This window comes from Perognathus longimembris, chromosome 10 (assembly GCF_023159225.1).
Source record: "Perognathus longimembris pacificus isolate PPM17 chromosome 10, ASM2315922v1, whole genome shotgun sequence".
Lineage (NCBI taxonomy): Eukaryota > Metazoa > Chordata > Mammalia > Rodentia > Heteromyidae > Perognathus > Perognathus longimembris.
The window spans coordinates 1,262,481-1,282,928 of record NC_063170.1 but is presented as its reverse complement, the minus strand read 5'-3'; the positions used below and the strand labels follow the sequence as shown (position 1 = coordinate 1,282,928).

At 67.8% G+C, this 20,448-nt stretch overlaps 1 protein-coding gene across 1 annotated transcript in view; it reads left to right on the top strand.

The window, feature by feature from the left end:
* The window catches only part of Zfpm1 (zinc finger protein, FOG family member 1), a 51,362-nt gene that overhangs the window by 614 nt on the left and 30,300 nt on the right, over nucleotides 1-20,448 (top strand). Inside the window, exon 2 of the mRNA XM_048354958.1 lies at nucleotides 18,153-18,281. Within this exon, the coding sequence (XP_048210915.1) occupies nucleotides 18,153-18,281 (129 nt within the window). The remainder of the gene's footprint in view (nucleotides 1-18,152; nucleotides 18,282-20,448) is intronic.

The window sequence follows — 20,448 nt, the reverse complement described above, 5'->3', positions numbered from 1 at the left end:
TCCCCTCGGCCCACCGGGGACGCCTCCTGGAGGCCTGGCCCGCGCGGGGTCCTCCCTGGGCTTCCAGGGGAGCGAACGGTGCCCTCACTTGCCCTCTTCCCACCCCCACATCCGAGGGGGCTCGCGTCGCCCTGCACTCTCCAAGTTTCTCCCCCGGGCTGGTGTCCCGGGACGGAGCGCCTCGGGCCTCGGGGCTGGGGACCCCTGGGCTGTGATCGGAGCGAGTGGGGCGCGCGGGAAGCGCCCCTCCCCAATCCACACCGCCTCCCACCACTTGGCACCTCTATAACCAGGCCCAGTCATCCAACGGGGCTTCCCCCCTGGCGCCGCCCGCTGGCCGGGCCTCATCTGGACAGGCCTAGAAGGTTACCAAGGGGCTGCTTGGTTTCCCAGCTCCGGGTGCCCGGCACTGTCTCCTCTGCCCGCGTGACCGCTGCCTCTTAGACCCCAAGTGCCTTTAGCCTGTGGGAGTGTCCTGCTCCTAAGTTCTGGGGTGGGGGGGGAGGAATCCAAGGCAGAAATCCGGGTTCCCGTAACCTGACTCCCCAAATGCAAGTGGGACCTGTTTTCCGAAAGTCGCCTTCTATCGTGTCAACTCAAGTATTAAAACCACCCACAGGTCCGGATCTGCACTCTTTCTCTCGTTTCTCTCCCCCTCCTCCCTGGTGCGCCTCTGCTGTTCAGTTCTGGGGTGTGTGTGTGTGTGTGTGTGTGTGTGTGTATTTCAGCTTGATGAGAAATGCAGATAGCTAGGGCAGGGAGATCGCAGGTTGGGAACTGATCGCCAGTACTGATAGGCCTACAGGATCGGAGCAGAGCCGGGAGGGCTTGCTCCCTGGGGCTGGGACTGCGAGGGCAAGCCCCTCAGACTCCCCTCACTGTGTTCCAGGACTGGGCAGGGTGGGGGTCAGTCTGGGAGGTGGGGCCCAGGACCCTCCCCTCTGCTTGGGCCCCGGTTGCCTCCTCCCCTCGGCAGATGGAAAGGAGTTAAGATCTGAACGCTGATTATCACCAAGCAGCGGCGCCTGTCCGCCCGCCCTCTGCCCACAACTGTGCTTTCAGCCTCCTAGTGTGAACCTCTGCCCTGGCTTCACCTGGCCAGGTGCAGGCCGCCGAGACCCCAGCCATCCTGTCACTCCCCCCCCCCCCCCCCCCCCGACGCAGCGGGAATGCAGCTGCCCCAGCTCCGCGAGCCTTTTGTTCTGCTTGGAGATAGATGTACCGCACTGATAAGGCAGACCACCGATGGCAGGCAGATAGGCGCTTCTATTTATTAACTTCAAACGTGGGAGGGAGGAAGGGGAGGCAGGAGCCTGGCCTTGGCCAGCCAGATGGCTGAGGTGATAGGCCGACCGTGGTGGGGACGCGGGGCTGGGCAGAGCTCCGACCCCGGAGCACTCACCTCCAAGCTGGCCTCCCACCCGGGCGATGTGAGCCCCGATAGGGGGGGGCCCGCCCCGCCGCGATCGCCGAGGGTGATAAGGGGCCTTATCTAACGCCACCAGGCCTGGCTGGGTTGGAGGCTGGAGCAGCCGCAGGGGCGTCCAGCTGGGCCCCTGCCACCATCCATCTGGGGAGTTTCCCCTCCAAACACTTAATTGTCAAAAAGTTGATCCTGTCCCCGAGGCCAGGTCCACCAAAATGAAAGGAAACCGACTTAGTGCTGGCAGAAGGAGGGGAGACACCCCGTCCCCCATTCCTATTAGAGGGTGCTCAGCACCCCGCTGAGCACTTGGTGGTTTCCCTTGATTGGTGCTGGGTTGCTGTTGATTTCTGGCAAGTCTTAGGTGTAGCCTGCTTGGAGTTTTCTTGAAGAAGAAGAAGAAGAAGAAGAAAAGAAGAAGAAGAAGAAGAAGAAGAAGAAGAAGAAGAAGAAAGGTAGTTCCCACGGACCTGACTGTTTGGGGATAGTCCCGTGTTGTGATCTCTTCTTCCCTTGGTGCCGCCTCAGGGCTAGTCTGCCCGGATCTGCCTTGGCGGTGCTCAGTGAGCACCTGGTGACGAGAGGCGCTGGGTCCCCGAGGGCCCGTGAGAGCCGAGGGTCGGGGACACTCCTCACAAGGGACCCCCCAAACTGTCCGGAAGAGGCCAGGCGCGAGAGACGAGGCCGGTCTTCGCTTTCCGCTGGCCCCTGGCTGTCTGGGGTAGAGACGTGGGGAACTTGAGGTCAGCACACAGTGGAGTCCAGGGTCATCCTCCGTTTCCTCGCTGAGAAAATAGCCCTGGGCTGGAACGTGGGTGGTAAAAAGTCCCTTTGTCAGAGACCCCAGACACTAAATGGAGGCGGGCCAGCCGGAGGCTTCCGGAAGGAGCCCAGGGACTTGCCACCTCCCGCCCAGCCAGAGCGGGTGTTTTCACACATTCTCACAGTTGGATTAAACAAACTAATGGTAGCCACGGGATGACTAATTCACTCCAAGCCTCAAAGCCACCTGCCTCGTTCCCCAACACCCACCGTGCCCTGGGGGAGCCCTGCTGCTGTCCGGGGAGCGCCCTCCGCCCAGGCCGGCTGGGGTGGTCCTGGCAGGTTTTGATGGCCGTACTCCCTTCCAGGTTGGGGCCTGGGAGGTCCAGGCGCGGGGCTCCGGGGGACCCTCCCGCCGTGCCCACCGGCCCGCTGTGACGGCATCACGCAGACAGCGGGGCTCCGGCCGCCCAGCCTGCAGCCTCTGAGCCACCTGGACGGATCACCTCCCCCGGTGTGTCCCTTTGGGGTGGTGTGTGCCGTCCAGGGGCCAGCAGGGCTTGTCCCTCCTGCCTCTGCGTGGCCCTGCCACCCAGCCCTGGCCGGCACCCCGAAGCAGCAGCGCGCGTCTGCCCGGCACTCCAGGTCAAGGTCACCCGAGTCCTGGCGCAGAGGGAGCCGGAGGTGGGAGGGATTCTGTCGCCCTGCCCCGGGCCCCGAAGCCTCTGTCATCCCTCGTGCCTGCCGGGGCGTCACGTTGGCTCCCGCGTCAGGCCCAGGAAGGCCCCGCCGCGGTGCTGGTGCTGCTGGTGGGGGGTGCGTGGGGCCCCTGCCCCGCGCCGGGCCGCCCTTGAGCCCGCGGCAGCTTCCCCGCTGGGAGATCATGCGGGGAGGACGCGGTTTTCCTCCTTTAAAGCCGGGGTACTGGAGCTGCGTGCCGGTGGCCCGGGCCCCCGTCTCCGCTTGGGTGCAGTGGGCCTGTGGCCGCAGCCCTGGGGTGCCCACCGCCCTCCCCGGGCCACGGGGGACCGGGGCAGCCCCTGGAGAGGCCTCATGCAGCCTCCCCAGCCGGAGCCCTGGGCCCAGCCTCCCTCCCTGGAGGTCACCCGGAGCCCAGCATGGCACTGAGCTCTGGGATTAAGTGGGTCAGTTGGGGAAGAAAGGAGGAGGAATGCGATGCCATTAATTGTGCCCCTTATCTCCTGTTTCTATGCCAACCAGACGGTCCTGGGGCTTGACGGCGCGTGAATAATACTCGCAAGGCCTATCTGCCATCGACAGGCCTCCTAGACGCAGCTGTTACCTCCGATTGGTATCGCCAGCCCTCGGACCCGGGCCGGGCCTGCACAGACCCGCCTGGCCGGACGGGCCCGCTCGCCTCCCGCCGCGTTCCCTGGGGTCTTCCGGGAGGCGCCCGGGGTCTCCTGTCCCCACTTCACAGATGGGGACGCAGAGGCCGTGCCGCACATCGCCCCTCGGGCCTCGTCTGCCCGTTCCCTCCCGGCAGACCGGGCTTTGGCCGTGGCGGCGGCGGGCTGCTGGCCACGGAGTTGGCTGCAGGAGTTTGCTTCTGTGATGCCTGCCCTGTCGGCGTGGCAGGGCCCACCCTCTGTGCCGAGAGGTGGGCCGCCACGCCCGCGGGCCGCACGCCCGGGCATCGGCAGCCCGGCTCAGGCTCGGTGGCTTCGCACAGGTGCTCGGAGCTCCGGCCACCGCCTCTGCCCAGCAGCCTCCTTGGCCCCCGCTGCCCGTGGGTCTCTAGAGGCCTGGGATGCCCTGCCTGCCCTCCCCTCCCCTCGCCTCCCCTCAAGGCAGACAGCGGTGGCAGGCCCGGCCTGTGCCCCCGCCCTCCAGGGGCCTCCGGAGGTCCTCCGGGACCTGACACGGGCCCTGCGTTGGGCGACGGCACTGGTGGGCGCTGCCACCGGGCACCGCCAGCTGCGCTGCGGGTTTTGCCAGCATCCCCGAGGGCCCGCGGTTTCCCACCGCCTTGCCTTCCCCCTCCTAAAGTGCGACCGCCCTCCAGCACACCCTGGCCCTAGACCCCCTGCCTCCCGCCTCAGGCCTTTCCTGCCCCACACCTCCTCGCTGGCTGAGGTCACCTGACCCGGGAGCCGGCCGGGCCCCGGGCCCCAGCGGTGGAGCCCCCGCCCCGCAGCCGGAGGCCCTGCGCTCAGACCCCAGTACCACCGAAACAGAGCAGAGAAGGAGGAAGGAAAGGCGTCGTCTGGGCAGGAGCAGGGAGCTGAGTGAGACGGCGAGTCAGACAACCTGCCGCCTGTGGCCCCTGAGCCTCAGCGCCCCCGGTGATAGGCCGGGCGGCTGCTTCGGTGCGGGCCCGGCTGGTCCAGGGGCTCCGGCTGCCCTGCCCTGCCCCGGAGCCCAGCGCCAGCACTGCCCAGCATGCGGCGTGGGCCTTCTGCTCAGCGTCCCGGGGCATCCTTGTCTGCGCCCCGGTGACATAGTCAGGAGAGGTCACCCCATCTCTGCAAGTGGACGGCTGTGGGACGCCGGTCCTCTGAGCCTCGGTTTCCCCGGTGTAGGAGGGTAGCATGGCTGGCGGGTAGGAATCTGGTGGGGGAGCCTGCCTGAAGGGGCGGCCTGGCTGGCGCTGGTGTGTGTCTCCAGTTCCTGGCCCTGCTGGATTCTATCCCGCAGCGAGGCCGGGCGCCTGGGGTACGCCCCGCTACCCCTGAGGCCCCTCTGCAGCCCCGCGACCAGTGGGAAAGCCGAGGCCCGCAGCCGCCCCAGCTCCCGTCCAAGCCACTTGTGCCCACCCAGTGCCCAGGACCTACAGACCGGATCGGCTGAGGCTCGCGTCCAGGGGTGACCGTGGAGCGAGGCCCCCCCCCCTGGGGGGAGCCTCTGTGCGGACGTTTTGGGGGAGGGGAAGCAGGGCCCTTAGGCCAAGGCTCCCTACAGGGCCTGGGCCCCAGGACCCAGCCAGGTCTGCTGTCCCTGCCTGGCCCTGGGCAAGTCCCTGCCCTGCCCCGGGCTGCAGGGAGCCCAGTGCTTGGTAGGCCCTGTGCACATGGCGTCTAAGGTGCCCCTGCCTCGGTTTCCCCTCCTGAGCAGACAGTGTCCCTGTGTGTGGCTCTGCGGTCTGCAGGCACCCCGGCCCGGCCCGGCCCGGCCTCCCCTGGGCAGCTGAAGCCTGGTCTGCCCCACGCTGTCTGTCTCCCCATCCGGGCCTCTGCGGGCGCAGGTTTCAACTCCTGTGATAACTCGGAAAGTTGAACTGGCCCCATTACCGCACTGAGATGGTGGGTGAGATACAGCCTCGATAATGGAGGAGATAGCCGTCTCAGTGGCCAACGGCCCAGCCTCCCCCGCCCATTAACATTCCCCACCAGCGGTCTTCCTATCTCCTCCACTTCCACTCCTCCCGCAGATAAGAATGGAAATTCTGACTTCATAGCTCACTGATTAAAGTGTCTGGATTTCTTGATAATACACAGATAAATTATGTTTTTGAAAAAGAAGGTAGGGGGGAAGGGAGGGGGCTGAGGCCCCAGGAGGGGAGCCCTTGGCCGCCTCTCCGTCTTCTCCTGGCCCCTGGGGCCAGGCTGGGACTGGAACCACCCAGTGTCCAGCCGCCCAGAACGGCCTCTGGAGAGGCCGTCCAGGCCCCGGTGAGCCACCCGGGCCTCCGCTCGGCCAGCCGCGCAGGGCAGCCCGGTGCCGGCCACCGAGTGGCGGTGCGGCCACACTGCCCGCCCTTGGGCCCTCCCCCCGAAGCCTGGCATCGTGTGGGGGCCTCTGTGCCTCAGTTTCCTCATTTGTGCGGTGTAGACCCAGCCTCCTGGGGAGGGCGCGGTGTCTCCGGGCAGGAGTTCTGCCCGCTGTTCAGTAGGGGCTTGGTGTGTTGGGGTACCAGGCAGAGCCCCGGCAGGCAGCTGGGGCCGGGAGGGACTTGTCCCGGCCACCCTGCCTCCTCCCGCTCCTTCAGCCTGGCTGCCACACGTCACCGTCGGTGCCGGATGGGACTCAGGTGCCACTGTGCGGCTGTCGGGATAAAGCCGCATCCTTCAGCTGATCCGAGATCTGCACCGATGGTGTGATTAGCAGCGATTAAGGCTGCGTAAGGCTAATCCTCCTGCTGAGGGACAGGTGAGGCAGACTCGGGAGCCCGCGCCTGCCCTGCGGGAGGGGAAACGAGGCGGGGCGGCTCCCCGGGCAGGTGCTGTTAGACCACAGGCCCCTGCTCTGGGTCTGTCTTTTATCAGGCTTGGCCCTGGTGGCAGGAGACCCGGATGGGGCACGGCTGGCTCTTCTGGGTGGCTGTGGGGCTCCCCAGGGAAAGTCTTCATGGTGGCCATTGTCAGGTCACAGCTTCCCTTCTTGAGCCTCTCCCGAAGGCAAGGCCCGGGCTCGGCCTGCCTGGTGCCAAGTCCACTCAGCACCTTGGAGGAAACATCCAGGACTTCTTTTCTCTTCTGGAAACTCAAAGCTCAGAGAAGTCGAGCAAATCGCCTAAGGCCCCACGGCATGGGGGGACCAGGAGGGCCTGCTCCGAGCGAGTCCCAGCTCTGTGTCTACCTCCGTCTGGACGCCGTGGCTGTCTGCGGCCATGGGCCTTGTCTGCCCGCGCACCTCTGTTTCAGGGAGAAGCTGGCACACAGTGGGGCACCCGCGGCCCAGCGCCACACGCCTTGCCCGGGGGGGGGGGGGGGCAGAGGCTGCGCCCAGCGAGGCCAGTCTGTCTCTGCCATTGCGTGTTCTTTTTTTTTTTTTTTTTTTTTTTTTTTGCCAGTCCTGGGCCTTGGACTCAGGGCCTGAACACTGTTCCCTGGCTTCCTTTGCTCAAGGCTAGCACTCTGCCACTTGAGCCACAGCGCCGCTTCTGGCCGTTTTCTGTATATGTGGTGCTGGGGAATCGAACCTAGGGCCTCGTGTATCCGAAGCAGGCACTCTTGCCGCTAGGCTATATCCCCAGCCCCCATTGCGTGTTTCTTGGAGGCCCTTCGTCTGCTCCACAGATAGGCTCCTTTGGCGAGAGAGTTGGCTTCTGACTTCTGGGTTGGGTTTGCATCACAAGTCTGAAGGAAGTGAGGTGTTGCCAGTGAAATTGGAGAGGGGAACAGGTGTAGGATGGAGTGGCCAGAGTGCAGGTCCTGCCCCTGGCTAGCAGCTGGGCAGGTGACTCTCAGCTCCTAGCCTGGCCTTGCCCACTCTCCAGCGGCCCGGCCGTTCCATCCTCCTTGGTCCCTGAAGACCGAAGTGGGGAGAATGGGGGCCGGCGCCAGGGCCCTGTGCAGCAGGCACGCGTCAGCTCAGCCCAGCGCTGCCCGGGTGTGTGGCGGGGTGAGACAGCCCAGCGCTGCCTGGCTGTGTGGCATGGTGTGGTGGTTCAGCCCAGCGCTGCCAGGTGTGTGGTGTGGTGTGGTGGTTCAGCCCAGCGCTGCCCGGGTGTGTGGCGGGGTGAGACAGCCCAGCGCTGCCTGGGTGCGTGGCATGGTGTGGTGGTTCAGCCCAGCGCTGCCTGGGTGTGTGGCGTGGTGTGGTGGTTCAGCCCAGCGCTGCCCAGGTGTGTGGCGTGGTGTGGCGGTTCAGCCCAGCGCTGCCCGGGCACGTGGCATGACGTGGCGTGGTGTGGTGGTTCAGCCCAGCGCTGCCCGGGCACGTGACGTGGCGTGGTGTGGTGGTTCAGCCCAGTGCTGCCCGGGCCACGTGGCGTGACGTGGCGTGGCGTGGTGTGGTGGTTCAGCCCAGCGCTGCCCGGGCACGTGGCGTGGCGTGGCGTAGTGTGGTGGTTCATCCAGCGCTGCCTGGGGTGCATGGTGTGGCGGGGTGAGAGCCCAGCGCTGCCCGGGCACGTGGCGTGACGTGGCGTGGCGTGGTGTGGTGGTTCAGCCCAGCACTGCCCGGGCACGTGGCGTGGCGTGGCGTGGTGTGGTGGTTCAGCCCAGTGCTGCCCAGGTGTGTGGCATGGTGTGGTGGTTCAGCCCAGCGCTGCCCGGGCACATGGCGTGGCGTGGCGTGGCGTGGCGTGGTGGTTCAGCCCAGCGCTGCCCCGGGCACGTGGCGTGACGTGGCATGGCGTGGTGTGGTGGTTCAGCCCAGCGCTGCCCGGGCACGTGGCGTGCGTGGCGTGGTGTGGTGGTTCACCCCAGCGCTGCCCGGGCACGTGGCGTGGCGTGGCGTGGCGTGGTGTGGTGGTTCAGCCCAGCGCTGCCCAGGCACGTGGCGTGGCAGGGAGAGGGTCCCGGGGCGGCCGCATGTCCAGCTAGTGCTGTTGGTGTTCTTCCTGGTCCCCTTGGCCAGTCGCCTTGGTTAGGTCCTGAAACCTGGCGGCCTCTCCTGCCCCTCTCCCATTCCCCAGTGACCCAGGCGCCCTGCCTGGCGCATCTGGCCTCGCGGTCCCGGGAGTCTGCTCCTAGGACGGCCTCCGCCAGTGGCTGGGCCGCAGGGCGCACGCTCACAGCAGTCCAGCTGCCCATGCTCTGGGTCGGGACTTCTAGAATGGAGTGAGGACCCTTCAGGTCCAGGGCCGAGTCCCTGGTGGGCTCTGGCCGCATCTCCTGAGGCCCCCGTCCTTGTCAAGTCCCCTCCCCACCAAGGGCTCTCCAGGAGGCAGCAAGCACCTTCTCTGCGGGTGGCTGGCCTGGAGGCCCAAGCGGCTCAGGTGCAGCTCCAGCACCAGCCCGGCTGTGTGACCTTGGCTAAGCAGCATCGCGTCTCTGGGCCTCTCACCAGGGTGTGGCTGCCCCGTGGGTCACGGAGCTGATGAGATGGAGTGCTGGGACCCCACCAGGCAGCGTTCCCCCCCAGAGCCCCCCAGAAGACAGCCTCCCCACCAGGCAGCATCCCCCACCAGTGTCCCCCCAGACAGTGCCCCCCACCAGGCCGTCGTCCTGTGGCTGCCCCCAGTGCCCACAGCCTGTAGGTCTGCGGCCGGCGCCCTGGCCAGCCCTGGCTGTGTGGGGCCGGGTGGGAAGGTGCTGAGCTGGGACCTAAGACAGGGAAGCCCCCACCCCAAGCTCCAGGGCTGTGGGAGGTGGGGTGGGTGTGTTCCACCCTCCCGGCCCCCAACACAAAGACAGAAAGAAAAGGGAACTGAGATAAAGAGGGCGATACGCGCTGTGCGGTGAGGAGCCGCTATCGCTGTATCTATCTGCCTGCTCGCTCCGCGTTCCGCTTCCCTTATCTCACCCCACCAAAATGCCAGAGGAACAAAAGCCTTGCACACACACACTCACCCCCCCCACAGCCCAGTGCCCGCGACGCGCGGAGCCACAGGATCCAGAGGAGACGCGGAGCAGTCGCCATCACATCATCATCACTTTGAAAAGGAACCCCCCAGAGTAGCCCCCCAAGACTCAGCAGCCACCACGGAGCCTCCTCCTTGGGGGGAGGACCGGGGAGAAGACCCCTGCGTCTTGACCATCTGACTCGAGGCACTAGCTTCCCAGTCATTCATGGTGGACCCAGCAGGGCCCTACAGAAAGGGAAGAGCCTGCCCTAGAACTGCTCTCCCAGGTGGTGCTTCTCTGGGAGACAGTGAAGTCACTTACAACCCAGTACCCCCAGAGCGTCCCTCCAGTCAGCAGCCACCTCCTGCAGTCTGGGTCCTCCAGGACCAGCGCCATGGCCCCGCCCCCAGAGCAGGCCCCGCCTCTGGGCGGGTACCACAGGCCTACCTGCCTGCCATTGACCAATGGGAAAGGGACATGTAAATGAGCAGGCGCGAGGCCTGTGGAGGTGGAGCGGCTGTGGGTGGGGTGGAGCCTCCCCGTAGGAGGAAAGGGAGACACCCTTGCTCCAGCTCCTGACGGTTGGCCTTCCTGGCCTCACTATCAGGACCACCGGTGCCGTGCGCCTTGCCCAGGGGGTGGACAGGCTGGCCTTTGGATGGCCTCTGCTGACCCTCAGGAGCTCAGACCCTCCCACACTGAACTGGGGGCCCCGGGGGGATGGTCTGCCGTCAGGGCAGCAAGCTTGGCTGCCGGTCCCAGGCCTGGCCCCAGGCCCGCCAGCCTAGGTCCTCCCCAGCCTAGGTTTCTTCCAGGCTCTGCTCCTTCAGGCAGCCTGCACTCTGTCTTGCTTGGTCAGACCTCTGCGAGGAGGCCAGAGGGGCTGGGGGAGCAGCGGGGCGCCCCGCTGGCTGCCAACTCCCAGGTGGTTTCCCAGCCCCTTCCCCGCCCAGGCTGTCTCCATCCTCACCACGGGGGCTGAGGTGGCGGGCCCTCCCACCCACTGGGCTCCTCCTGGGTCCTCTGGAGACCTGGAGAGTTACCCAGCCCGTCCAGGAGAAAGGCCCAAGGAGACTTGGGGAAATTTCCTTCGCACTCCCAGTCACCAACTCCTCCGTGCGTCTTATTGGCAGAATCTGGCCCAGAATCCCGGCTATTAGCTTCCACTGCACCCACAAGGCTCACGAACTGAAAATCAGCCACAGATGTGGGTGTTTTCAGAAATACTCAAGTGGAAGGGAGCGGAGAGCTGAGGTGGCTGAGATCTAAGGGGAGGAAACAGGGAGGGGGTGTCAGACAGAAGCAGAGTCACTTTTGGCCCTGGCCTCTGGGCCTCCGTTGCCTCCCCTCCACGAGGTGTGAGGGCTGGAGGGGCGGGGCCTGTGCCTCCACCCGGCCTCTCGGGACTGTGTCAGCAGAAGGGCCTCCTCTCCCTGACTCCCCCAAGGCAACATAGGGACACACAACTACTCCATGGTGGGTTCTAGAGCATCCCTAGGAGGCAAAGTAAAAGGAAAGACCTAGGTCATCCCCAGGAGACTAAGAAAGTAAAAGGGAAAAAGAACTGGAAGGAAACGCCAGCCTCTAGAACAGGAGGAGACCCCAGCCTCTAGAACAGGGAGGAGACCCCCCAGCCTCTAGAACAGGGAGGAGACCCCAGCCTCTAGAACAGGGAGGAGACCGCAGCCTCTAGAACAGGGAGGAGACCCCCCAGCCTCTAGAACAGGCAGGAGACCCCAGTCTCTAGAACAAGGAGGAGACCCCAGCCTCTAGAACAGGGAGGAGACCCCAGCCTCTAGAACAGGGAGGAGACGCCAGCCTCTAGAACAGGGAGGAGACCCCAGTCTCTAGAACAGGGAGGAGACCCCCCAGCCTCTAGAACAGGGAGGAGACCCCAGCCTCTAGAACAGGGAGGAGACCCCAGCCTCTAGAACAGGGAGGAGACCCCAGCCTCTAGAACAGGCAGGAGACCCCAGCCTCTAGAACAGGGAGGAGACCCCAGCCTCTAGAACAGGGAGGAGACCCCAGCCTCTAGAACAGGGAGGAGACGCCAGCCTCTAGAACAGGGAGGAGACCCCAGTCTCTAGAACAGGGAGGAGACCCCCCAGCCTCTAGAACAGGGAGGAGACGCCAGCCTCTAGAACAGGGAGGAGACCCCCCAGCCTCTAGAACAGGGAGGAGACCCCAGCCTCTAGAACAGGGAGGAGACCCAGCCTCTAGAACAGGGAGGAGACGCCAGCCTCTAGAACAGGGAGGAGACCCCAGTCTCTAGAACAGGGAGGAGACCCCCAGCCTCTAGAACAGGGAGGAGACGCCAGCCTCTAGAACAGGGAGGAGACCCCCCAGCCTCTAGAACAGGGAGGAGACGCCAGCCTCTAGAACAGGGAGGAGACCCCCGCCTCTAGAACAGGGAGGAGACGCCAGCCTCTAGAACAGGGAGGAGACCCCAGTCTCTAGAACAGGGAGGAGACCCCCCAGCCTCTAGAACAGGGAGGAGACCCCAGCCTCTAGAACAGGGAGGAGACCCCAGCCTCTAGAACAGGGAGGAGACCCCCCCAGCCTCTAGAACAGGGAGGAGACCCCAGCCTCTAGAACAGGGAGGAGACCCCAGCCTCTAGAACAGGCAGGAGACCCCAGCCTCTAGAACAGGGAGGAGACCCCCCAGCCTCTAGAACAGGGAGGAGACCCCAGCCTCTAGGCAGGGAAGCGTCAGGCAGTGAGTGGTGGGAGCAGGCCGGGTGGGGAGAGCTGGGCTGGGGCCCGTGGGCCCTGCCTGCCGACACAGGCTGCTCTCTGGATGCCACCACACAGAAGCACCATTATCCAAGCTTGTACTGGACACCTACTGTGCGGGACCCGGGCCAGGGCCCGCCTGGCCCCGCCTGGCCCCGCCTGGCCCCGCCTGGTGGGAGCAAGGAGGCACCCGGGAAGTGGGACCCGTGGTTCTCCGAGGAGCGGCTGTGCGCGGCAGGCACTGAGGTGTGAGCGCCCTTTCGGTGGGGGCCGGAGGGGACAAGCCCCCGGGCTCCTGTCACGTGGGGCGGGCGGTCAGAGGGTGCGGGCCTGTGGGACGGGCTGAGGAGGGCCTGGGGTTTGCGTGGGAGGTGGCTCTGGGCTGCGCCCCTGTCCCCAGGAGCCATCTGAGCAGCCGTCCTGCCGGCCCCATTAGCCGCCTCCCTCCCCGTCCCACGGAGCCTCCGGTGTCTTCTCTGCCTGCCGGGGCTCCTGCCCTGCGCCGTGGCCTCGTGCTCTCCCGGCCCCCGGCCCCGCGGCGGGCTGCCCTGCTCCACGGGGGCCTGCGCAGCCTGCCCGGCTGCGTGGTAATGGCTCCTCCAGGGCGAAACAATCTCCCGTAGTCTATCGGGGCCTATCCGGCCCATCAGAGGCGGGAGTGGCCGGGCCCAGAGATGGCGCCAACCTTTAGCGTTGATAAGTTTCCGAGTTCAACAGTGATGAATGTTGAGTAAGTGCGGGCCGCAGATAGGATGTGGACTTGGCAGGCCCGGGCCCCGGCTGAAACCAATCTCCCCCGAGCAGCCAGGCCCGGCCCTCTTCCCTCCTCCTCCTCCGCCTTCCTTTCTCCCAGCCGCGCCCCACCTGGGCCCCTGCCCCTGGGGACAGGCCGGGTGGGGGACCAGCCCGCTGGCTCTGGCCCCGGCGGGGTGGGCGCAGGGCGGGGAGGCGATCCTTGGGGAGGCCAAGGCACTGAGCCCCGAGCTGGACGCGGCCCGGAGGCCGTGGGACCCCCGAGGGCGGAGCCCAGCGCCCCGCCCAGGCCCACCCCAGGCTCCGCAGGCCTGCTGGCTCCAGCACCGTACCCCAGGCAGACCTGTTCTGCACGCATGGTGTGGTCCAGCCAGACTCAGCACCCAACACTCTACACGGGGTCCCCCCCACACACACACCCCGCCCCGCACAGCCCCGTCCCGCCTTGGGCCTCCTGCCTCGCCTGGGCCTCTGCTGCCCTCTCAGGACTCCAAGTCAGCCACAGCCGACATGCCCCCTCCTCCCAGATGCCCCCCCCCCCGTGGCCTGGTCCCCACCTCCATGGTGCTGGGCTCTGTGTCCCTCCCTGCACACCCCAGTGTCCTCTCCTCTGGGAGCCTGGCTACTCCTGTCCCACGGCAGGAGAGGGGTTGCCTGGGGCGGCTCGGCCCCCCAGAGCCACCCAAGCCCTCTTCGCAGCCGCTGGCCTCTGACACCCGTCACCAGGGAGAGGAGAGAGGCCTGGGTGTGTGCTGCTCCAAACAGCGACATGAGCAGCCTCAGGCTGCTATAACCGCCACCCGCCTCAGGGTCCCCTGGGTCCCCCTGGCATGCCCTCCCTGCAGGACTGTGCTGGTGTGGGCCTTGGCAGGCACGGAGGGCCACGGCCTCTCCCCCACAGTCCATAACGGACGCGTGACAGAGGGACACCCTGGCCCCGGGGACCGACACAGGAAGATGAGCAGAGGTGACATGGGAGTGGACGGGAGATGAGACATGCGTGGAGAGGAGGCGCCGGCGGAGGGGGCGAGGGGGGGTGGGGACCAGGCCCGGAAGGGGAGAGGCAGAGCCTCGAGCCCGAGGGCCCCGGGCCCTGCTCTGCTGAGAGCCAGGACCAGGTGTGGACAAGGCTCCCGAGGACCTGGTCAGAACCAAGCAGGACAGAGGATACGGACGGGCCTCCGTGGCACGAGCCTCACTTTCCCTGCCTGGAAATGGGTAACACCAGGTCAGGAACGTTTTTAAGAGGTTAGAGTAGCCGAGCAGAGTGGCTCATGCCTATAATCCCGGCTACTCTGGAGGCTGAGATCTGAGGATCACTGCTGGAAGCCAGTCTGAGGACAAAAATCTGTGAGACTCGGCTCTAACCAGCAAAAAGCTGGAAGTAGAGGCGTGGCTCAAGTGGTAGAGCACCAGCCTTGAGTGAAAGCCAAGTGAGATCATGAGGCCCTGTTCAGTCTCAGTGCACACACACACACACACACACACACACACACACACACACACACCCCCTATGTTTGCCTGAGCATGGTGACTAAAGCCTGTAAGTCTAGCTCCTGGGGAGGTGGATATTGCAGGACTGTGGTTTGAAGCCAGCTTGGGGAAAACGTTCTTGAGACCCCATCTCAACCACTGTCTGGGTGTGGTGGGAGCCCAGTTGCCGGGGGTCCCCAGGGGCTGCGTAGTGCCCTGTGCCTCTCACCTTTAGTGACGTGGAGGCATGACTGGGAAGCTCAGATCGGCCAGAGCATAGGGTGAGACCCAGCCTCTAAAGTCACCACCGAGAGGAGGGGCTAGACACGTGGCTCGGTGGCTGGCAGAGCCCTTGCGTAACACATGAGAGGCCCCAAGTTCAGTGCCCAGGACCGCGGGGTTAAGAGCAGACCACCTGACGGCAGAGCCCCCGAGGCCGAGGCCCCAGCGCCTGCCCGGAGCCGCCTGCGGTGCCCGGGCTCACCGCGGGCTTCCCGGGGCCGCTCAGACTTGAACCGCGGACATCCGGGAGTGCAGTGTGGCCAAAGCCCCGGCGGCAAGCTCCCTGGGGTCTACTCAGCCGCTGCAGGCCGCCTCTGCGCCAGGAGGGTGTCTGGGGGAGGAGAAGGGGCGCCCTCGGCAGGTTCTGGGACAGCTGGGGACCCGCAGGGCAGCGCGGTTGCCGTGACGGGGACTGAGATTCCCCTGGACGTCTTCGCAGCGTCCAGCTTGGCTGCCGGGGCGTGTTCTGGTGTGCAAGGGCCATCTGGCCCTGTGTGTGGCCCGGGCCGAGTGTCCCTGCGTCTGAAGTGTGTCTCCGGGGTTCTGGAAGCCGGTCCTTCCCAGTGGCCCCGCCCACTGCGCGCCACCCCCGCCCGGGACCGCTAGACCACCCGAGGCCCGGGCTGACTGGCCCCGGGGACCGGAGCCGGCCCCGTGGTCCCTCCCAGGCCGCACGCCCCCACAGGGGCACCGAGCCCCGGGGCTCGCAGCCAGCGCCCCAGCCTGGGCGGGGATGACCCGCACGGAGGGGGGCCCGGGCCCCCGAGCCTTCCAGTGCCCAGCGTGCGTCCCACCAAGGGACAAGTGCGGGCAGACGGAGAGGAGAGCCCGGCGCACGGCCCACGTGCAGAGGGGAGGAGTCCTGGAACGGGTGGCAGGCCCAGAGGGCTGCGCTCAGGCAGGGCCCAGCTTGCCGTTACCCTTAGGGACCCCGGAGGTCCGACGGGAAGCGCCCCGCATCCCTCCAGCGGCCTCTTCCGTAGTCACCCTGGCGGGAGCCCCCTACGGGCCCCTGCGGCACCCCGGTGTGCCCCCGGGTGGCTCTGCCTGGGAGACCGCCCAGCCTGCCTGTGCTCATCTCTTGGGATGGGCCGGATCTGGGTCTGACAGGCTGCGGTGAGCGGGTGACGCTGGTGGGGAGGCGGGGGGGAAGGGCCCACGCTGGTGGGTGGGCAGCAGGGGCTGAAGTCCGTGTGGTGGGTGGAGGTGGTGGCCTTGCTCCGAGCAGGGTCCTGTGGCGGGAGGGTGGCAGGCCTGGGGACCTCTGCAGGGCCTCCAGGGAGCGGCTGCGCAGAACCCTGGGTAGAGCGTGAGTCGCTGAGAGGCCCCGGTGACGCCCAGGGCCACCGCGTTGTGGTGACCCTGCCTCAGTTTCCCTCCGGTTGGTATGGGCTGGTCGGGGCCTTGGGCCTTAAGCACACCAAGCCTGCAGGTGTCCCGCTCATGGCCCCCGGGGCCCCCACCCCGTGGAGGAGGGCAGGGGCATCCCATTGCCCGTCTCCCCCCCCCGCCCCCCAGGCGTTTCCCTGGGTGGCCGCGCTGCGCCTCCCGGCCTGGGCGCGTGTGCTGTCCCCCCCCGCGGCTGCCCGGCCCGGTCAGCCGCCCCTCGGCCTCGCCGGGGCGGAGCTGGTCACTGCCAGGGGCACGGCCCGGGCTGTGTGCGAGGAGGGGGACGTGGATCGAGGCCAAGCGGGGGGCCGGGGGCCTCCCCCCTGCTCCGGAGGGGCCCGAGGGAGGAGCCCCGTGCCAGGCATGCTCAGGTGAGCTGGGGCTGGCGGAGGGAGAGCTGCCCTCACCCCGTCTCCTCCGCCCCGCCCCCCGCACTCACCACGGCACCAGGAGCCCCGGGCTGCTTTCCAGCCTGGCCCCGGGCCCTGCCCCGGCCCCAGGGGCTCCGGTGAGGTGGTCCATCCAGGCCGGGAGGGACTGGAAGGGAGAGGGGGCCGCCCGCCCCGCAGCCTGTCTCCGTAATTCAGTTTAAAGCATGAAAAGGGGAGTTGATGAAATTCCACTATCAGTGCTGAGCCAATATGCAAAATATCTCACCCCCAATCAAATAGCTATTATGTTTTCATTTCCATCCCTGCGTCCGGCTTAATGAGCGGAGACGGATGGGCCCCGGGGCGCCTGCTCCTCGCGATAACCGCGGGGCCGCGCCCGGCACTGCCCGGGCTCTGAGCGCCGCCGGGTGGCCCTTGGCTGCCCCGGGCAGGTGCCTGGCACCGGCCTCCGACCTCCGACCCCGTGCCCGCCGGTCAGAGGCCCGGGGTAGGAGCGGGGGCTCCGTGAGGCCGCTGGGGTCTGCAGCTTGCTGCCGTTCCACGTGGCCTCTGCGTCCTCCGCAGGCCGGAGGCTGGACCTCCGTCAAGCCGACCACGACGCGGCCGTGACCGGGGCCTCGCCCGAGCCGCGGGGCCACTCACTCTTCAGGGTAGGATCCCGTGGGCCTGCCTCCCCCGCTGGTCCGCTCGGCCCCTGCCCCGGGGTCCCCGTCGGGGGCGTCCCGAGAGGCCGGCGCTAGCCCAGGCGCCATGGGGATGGGCGCGTTTGCCCGGGAAGCCAGGGTGGCCCGGGGCCGGCTCCACCGGGGCGGGCGGTTGTCGCCTGCATTATCAGCGCTGTTTTAATTGTGCTGGAACTGAAATTAGCAGCATTAGAATGCATCGACACGCAGCCTGGCGGCCTCTCTCTCCACGCGCGTCGGCGCAGCCCTGTGCGGCGCGGGCCTTTGTTCTCCAGTAAGCGGAGGACCCTGGCTCGCCCGGGGCTCGCGGGGGGCTGTGGCAGGGCCGGGGAGGGACGTCTGTCCACGGAGCACCCCGCACCGGGCCCCCCGGTGGCCCACCCCGTGCGTCGGAGCGGGCCCCACGCCCACACGAGCCCCGTCCTCCGCGGCCAGGGTGCGCGCGGTGTGCCAGCCAGGCGCCCAGGGCGGTCCAAGGCCCAAGCCCGCTCTCAGGCCCCGCTCTCAGCACTGTGCCGTGGCGTGACGGCAGGAGGCGAGTGGCCCCGGGGTGCTGGGGACACCTCACACTTGCCCCCATCCGCCATCTTCTCTCAGGAGGGCTTCTGGCCCTGGGTCATCCCAGCCCATCTTTCCACACCCGTCGGTGGGCCCTGGCACCGCTCGTGGCGACGCGATGGGAGCAGGAGCACTGGGGTCCCCTGTAGGGCCCAGGCAGGTGTATAGTGGGGGGGGGAGGGGGGGCACTGCAGCTCCCATCCCAGAAGGGTCCCCAGGGGGCCCGACGCCTTCAGCTGTGGGTGGGCTGGCGGGGAGACCCCGGGGGCAACGGTGAGCCGCCCAGCCGGCCGGGATCAGAGAGCGAGGAGGGGGCCTGGCAGCCCCAGGCCCGCGGAAGGGCTGCCGGCCGGGGGGTAGGGCTCGCGGGGCTCTGGCCCCGGTGGGTGGCGGCTCCTGCCCCTGCCTGGCTGCCTGCTTCACCCCGGACTCCAGCGCTGAGTCCAGGCCAGGGCACCGGGGGGGCCAGGCTCTGCCGGAGCCTCACAAGCGCCCGGGCTCCTGTCCACAGGTTCCCTTGGAGACATGGAGATGGCCGAGGAGACCCTGGCCACCGACAGCGGCCCCACGGACAAGGAGGCCACGGCGGCGGAGCCCAAGGCCGCCAGGGAGGCCGAGCCCCCGAGCCCTTCCCGAGCCGGTGAGTGCGGAGCCCCGGTGGGGGTGGGGGGCCTGCCCCGGGGGGCCTCCGAGGCCCTGGGGAGTCCCAAGGGCCCACTGAGCAACACCAGCCCCGGTCCACCCTGAGGTGCGAGCTGTGGCTCGCTCACACGGGGGCCTGGCCCTGCACACCCAGGCGTGCGCCTGGGAGCTCCTCCCGCCACCCCCCACGGTGCACCCACGGAGGCGGCCCAGGGAGGCGGGGTCTCCTCGGGGTCCCCCGGCCCCTGCCTGTCTGAGTAGGGCTCTGACCCGGGTCTAGACTCAGCTTCACTCCGGCAGTGTTCTTAGACCTGGTGCTCACCTCTCGTCGCCGGGTGCTGCCCTGCACGCGCCTTGGAGGGAGACCCCACCCTCGGGAGCCCGGGAGCCCTGGGGGGGAGGGGGCCTTGAGGCCTCAGACACTCCCAGAGACCCCGAGTTCTCCTGGGGCGACAGGGGCAGGGGCCAGCTTCTGCCCTGGGCTCCAGAGGAGGCCAGAGTCCCCGAGGGCCCGCAGCGGTCCCGGGTGGCCTGCAGCCGCAGGTGCCTGTCCGGCGCCCACGACCTCAGCGCCCAGCCTGAATGACCCCGGCCAGCACCTGACAGGCCACAGACGCTGTGTCCACGTGTGTCCAAGGTGCTGAGCCGGCGACATGGCCCCCCAGGGCAGGGGAGGGGACGGTGGCCTTGCGCCCAAGCCCTGAGGGCATGGAGAGTTCCTTCTGTGACACAGGGGCACCAGGGAAGGCCCTGCAGGGGCACGGAGGGGCGCAGGGGGAGATAGAGTGGACAGAGAGAGGAGAGGATGGGGGGGGCAAGTGGAGAGGAAGGAGCGTGGACAGCGGGGAGGACAGAGGGGAGGACGGAGGGGGACAGTGGGGAGGATGGAGGGGGACGGAGGGGAGGACAGAGGGACAGAGGGGAGGACAGAGGGGAGGACGGAGGGGGACATCGGGGAGGACAGAGGGGGACAGTGGGAGGACAGAAGGGGGACAGTGGGGAGGACAGAGGGGGACAGTGGGGAGGACAGGGGGACATCGGGGGAGGACGGAGGGGGACAGCGGGGAGGACGGAGGGGGACGGCGGGGAGGACGGAGGGGGACAGTGGGGAGGACGGAGGGGGACAGTGGGGAGGATGGAGGGGGACAGTGGGGAGGACAAGAGGGGGACGGCGGGGAGGACGGAGGGGGATGGAGGGGACCGGCGGGGAGGACGGAGGGGGACAGTGGGGAGGACAGAGGGGGACGGTGGGGAGGACAGAGGGGGACGGTGGGGAGGACAGAGGGACATCGGGGAGGACGGAGGGGGACAGCGGGGAGGACGGAGGGGGACAGCGGGGAGGACGGAGGGGGGACAGCGGGGAGGACGGAGGGGGACGGAGGGGACCAGTGGGGAGGATGGAGGGGGACAGTGGGAAGGACAGAGGGGGACAGAGGGGAGGACGGAGGGGGCCGGCGGGGAGGATGGAGGGGGCAGTGGGGAGGACGGAGGGGGACAGCGGGGAGGACGGAGGGGACAGCGGGGAGCAGATGTGGACAGCCCTGGTCTGGGGCGTGGCTCTGCCCCCAGCACCCCCCCCCGGACTAGCGGCCGGCGTGGAGCCCCCCTGCTCTGTCCCCAGCCCGAGCTGCCGGCCTCTCCCTTTCCCGGCATCGAGCCCCTGCCTGGACAGCGGGTGGGCGGGGCTGGCCTGTCCCCGGGCCCGGTGTGTTGTTCGTTGTCACTGTCACAGTGCCCAGGGGTCCAGGTGGGGCTTCCCCACGGTCTCCGGGCCTGGCGTCCGCGCCTGTGGCCACCGTGGCTGTCACGTGGGTGGCCGTGAGCAGAGCCAGGTGCGCGGCGCGCGGGGGCCGGCTGGGGTTATCTCCCTCACCATCGACACGATTAGGAGCCGGGCTCGCGGAGGGGCCGGGGCAGGCCAGAGCTGCCAAAGGGCGAGTGGCAGGCTGGGGGTGGACTTTGCCCCGCCGGCTCCTCTGGGTGCCGGGCCCTTTATCTGATTTGGGAGCTGGGGCTGCGCCGGGGGCAGGTGGGGCCGGGGAATGAGCTGGAAAAACAGCCAGGGCTGCACCTGGCACGGCGATAGCCCCGCGATGGCGCGATAAGGCGGCCGCGCAGCGCCGTCTGCGTTCAGCCGGGTCCGGCGCGGCTCGCTGCGGTGGCTG